The sequence below is a fragment of the Centruroides sculpturatus genome, unplaced genomic scaffold, assembly GCF_000671375.1.
Source record: "Centruroides sculpturatus isolate CEXI.00-Female unplaced genomic scaffold, Cexi_2.0 scaffold5352, whole genome shotgun sequence".
Lineage (NCBI taxonomy): Eukaryota > Metazoa > Arthropoda > Arachnida > Scorpiones > Buthidae > Centruroides > Centruroides sculpturatus.
Window position 1 is genome coordinate 674 of NW_019389440.1, and position 3,853 is coordinate 4,526.

The 3,853-nt window shown below is 26.6% G+C and overlaps 1 protein-coding gene across 1 annotated transcript; it reads right to left on the reverse strand.

Annotated features, from left to right (window-relative positions):
* Window positions 1-326: 326 nt before the first annotated feature.
* On the reverse strand, window positions 327-1,254 carry LOC111617274 (alpha-mannosidase 2-like). The gene is made up of 4 exons (XM_023358588.1): window positions 1,105-1,254; window positions 910-1,032; window positions 627-738; window positions 327-538 (listed from the first exon to the last, which is right to left on the reverse strand). Exons 1-4 carry the CDS (start codon window positions 1,159-1,161, stop codon window positions 342-344), a joined length of 489 nt encoding a protein of 162 aa, XP_023214356.1. The 5' UTR covers window positions 1,162-1,254; the 3' UTR covers window positions 327-341.
* Between the last annotated feature and the right edge of the window lie 2,599 nt (window positions 1,255-3,853).

Here is a 3,853-nt window from a genome sequence, read left to right on the forward strand (position 1 = left end):
TTCAGATTTGCATATTCAAAGATAGAATGATTGAATAGAAACAATGATGTTTTTTGAAAAATTAAATGAAATAAATTCTAAAAATATAAGAATTTTTACTAAGGCTTATTTAAGGCCTTTGGATTGAAATGTTTAATGGATCATTTGGAAGTATTTTTGGTATCCCAGTTAATGTGATTCTGGATAATGGAGGGTCTACTGTATATTAAAGGTCATATTTCTAGAACAAATATATAAAACTATATTCTATCAGGAGCAATAACAAGCAAAATACAAAGATATGTATCATAATAGTGGAATACACAGGAATTATATTTTTTGAAAGCTATAAAATGTTTAAATTAAACAAACATAAATGAAAAAATAATTAAAAATAGGCAAAAAATATGCACAAGTCTTACTTGAAATCCATTTAAATCTGTGAAGAACTCTTGATTATTATTGGTTATATTTGTATAAAATCTCATAATTAATTCTTTATTTACTTCACGGGTCACATCAACAATGTTATAGATATCCAATCCGGCACTATCTAATCCTAAATCCAAATATATATCAGAGATAACATTATCCTATTTTCCAAATATATTACTTAATATGAATACATAGAGAAATTTCTAAAATACCTGCAGTATTCTTAACTCTAATACGATGTTCTACTTCCGGTAGAAAAACTGTCACTTCGGACACAAGAGGACCTTTCAATATTCTAATTTTTGGACAACTGTATTTCAAATTCTGTTTAAAAAATATAAATTAATTTAAAGTATCATAGTATTTAAGTAGAACTCGGATAAAAATATTAAAAAACTGTTCAGAAAATAAATTTTATACCATTTCTTGTTCTCTCAAAGAATTTTAAATAATAATTTTATCAACTTTTAAGACGAAACCAATCATTGAACATACCTGTGCTGCAGCATCGGGCAAAAACAGATACGCTCCACTCCTGTCTTTACCTTTAGGTCTCGTTCCATACAAAAGAAACTGTATTCTGGCATCGATCGAAATTCCCTCTTTTAAAATGATTCTCTAAAAATTTTAAGAAACTTAGTAAAATTGAATTTACAGATAAATACACAGAAAAAAGTTTATTAACTTTACCCTCAGCATTCCATCTGCACCAGAGAAGACAGCTGTTATAGTGGAAGAACTAATCATAAATTCCTGAGGAGGCGTCAAGGACTGGATGGAAAATTTTCTAAGAAAATATTTTAAAATGTTACCATTTAATAACCATCATAAGAAACAAGATTATTTAAAATTTTATTTCTTTAAAAACAAAAATGAATTGTATTGTAAGCAATACTGGAAATGACTTGACAATAGGACTGAATAAATATAAATTTGAATGAAGAGAATTATTGAATCTGAAAGATGTAACAATAAAATATCTTGAATTAGACAAAAATGCCATTTCTTTTGTTTTAATCAATGTATAAAAAAAATTATTAAATATGGTAGAATCTGTTAATTAGCAGAGTCTAATGTATTTAATATTTCTTGTAATCAGTTTGGAACTTTTCTATTCTTATGATGATAACTGACCAACAACATTAAGCAAAGTAAATATTAATGACAATTAGGAGTAGCTTTGGTTTTATGGCTTAAACTTCAAAATTTATTAATTCTAATTATTATTAACAGTAATAAATGCCATTTTGAAGTATCGTACTGTGAGCAAATAATGATTAAAATGATTAGTGTTTCAAGCATCAGTCAAGACTNAAATGACTTGACAATAGGACTGAATAAATATAAATTTGAATGAAGAGAATTATTGAATCTGAAAGATGTAACAATAAAATATCTTGAATTAGACAAAAATGCCATTTCTTTTGTTTTAATCAATGTATAAAAAAAATTATTAAATATGGTAGAATCTGTTAATTAGCAGAGTCTAATGTATTTAATATTTCTTGTAATCAGTTTGGAACTTTTCTATTCTTATGATGATAACTGACCAACAACATTAAGCAAAGTAAATATTAATGACAATTAGGAGTAGCTTTGGTTTTATGGCTTAAACTTCAAAATTTATTAATTCTAATTATTATTAACAGTAATAAATGCCATTTTGAAGTATCGTACTGTGAGCAAATAATGATTAAAATGATTAGTGTTTCAAGCATCAGTCAAGACTGATAAATTAAAATGACTACATGTAATCAGTCAGGGTTTGAGTTTGACAGTGTGAAGAAACAACTTACAGCCTGTATGCAATAAACTTGCACCTCTAGTTCTCCTTTAAGTCACCTGCTAGCACCAAAATATTTAAAAGATTCCATATTTTATATGAACAGTGGACTCTTGAAAGTGGGAAAGTTATGACATGTAACATTACATTTCTAACTTCACCTTTAACATTTTTCCAATTTTTATTTGTGTTGACCTAAAATTTCTGATATTAGATGACAGTTAACAATATCCACCATTACAAGAAGCACATTGTATTGTATAATTGCAAAATATAAAACTTTAATACATAAAAAACAATGATCTTTCAGTTGGCTAAATATCCTTAAGCTTTATTCATCTCCATTTTGCGAGATTAATAAAACTTGATAATATTTAGAGATTGGCTAAGATAACAAGAATAAGAAAAGCTACTAAAAAAATTTTTAAATACAGCTTAAAGGAATGACAATTCTTTAGTATTCTACACTATAAAATACCATTTATGAAAAGGCAGAGGGTAAAACAGAATCCAGAAAACTATGGAAGTATAAAAAAACTACATCTTTAGTAATTAAAGAACAGTCACAATTTATGACATAGGCCAAAGCAGCACTAGACAGACAAATTTAGTATATATATTACAGGATAATACAAAGTTATTGAAAGAAATCTTTAGAATGGTACTATATTGTTCACTATCTGGTATACGAAACATCATTAACAGGGAGATACTTCCGTCTCTCCCTGTTACTCAGGTATTGATGTGAAAGGATGTTAAGCATTCATGCTACCACATATGAAGTATGAAGTAATTATAAATGTTAGATAACTAAAATATTATGTACTGTAGAATATTTTGTTCAAATATATATATATATATCAGAAAACAAGGGCATATACAAGGTTCCTACTCAAATTTTTGTTTTGAATTCCCTGATTTTCCCTGACCAACTTTGTCCAAATTCCCTAACCCTCACATTTCTTAGTATGGAATATCGACATAATAAAATAGCATTTACTATGAACATTGAGTACATCTACCCCTCTTTTTGCACATTTGATATGCTTCAAAGACTGCTACATTAAAAAAATACAGTACATACATCCTGTAGAAAAATGTTTGATAGAATCCACAACTTCAATGTAATGAAAAAATAAGCAATTTACAAACAAAACATGAGCTTTTTATTTTATCATCATTTATCATTATTATTTGTATATGAATCTAGTAAATACAAGGTAACATAAAATCAACAAATAGTAATCTATTCTTTGATAAACAAATAGTACTGTACTGTGCTTAAAATGAACTCTTGACTTAGAAACACGTAATTTTAAAATCAATCTTTCAACAAAAAGAGTAACTTTTTTTAAACAGCAACATAATTTTAACAAAAAGTTACATTTAAAAATTTTTAAATAAAGCATTTTTCCTACGTAAAAAATCGATGATTGTACATAAAGAGAAATAGGTGTAAGTTTATACTATAGCTTCTCTAATTTTTATTTTTTGACAAAATGGACAATCAAAATACAGAGAAACTTCTTAGTATTAATCCTCTTTTTTCAAAATACAGATCATTAGAAAATAAAAAATGAATTACAATTCACAAAACACAAAAACTATTATATTAACGTAGTTTTAGCCTTTTCTCCTCAAGTGTATTTATTTTCA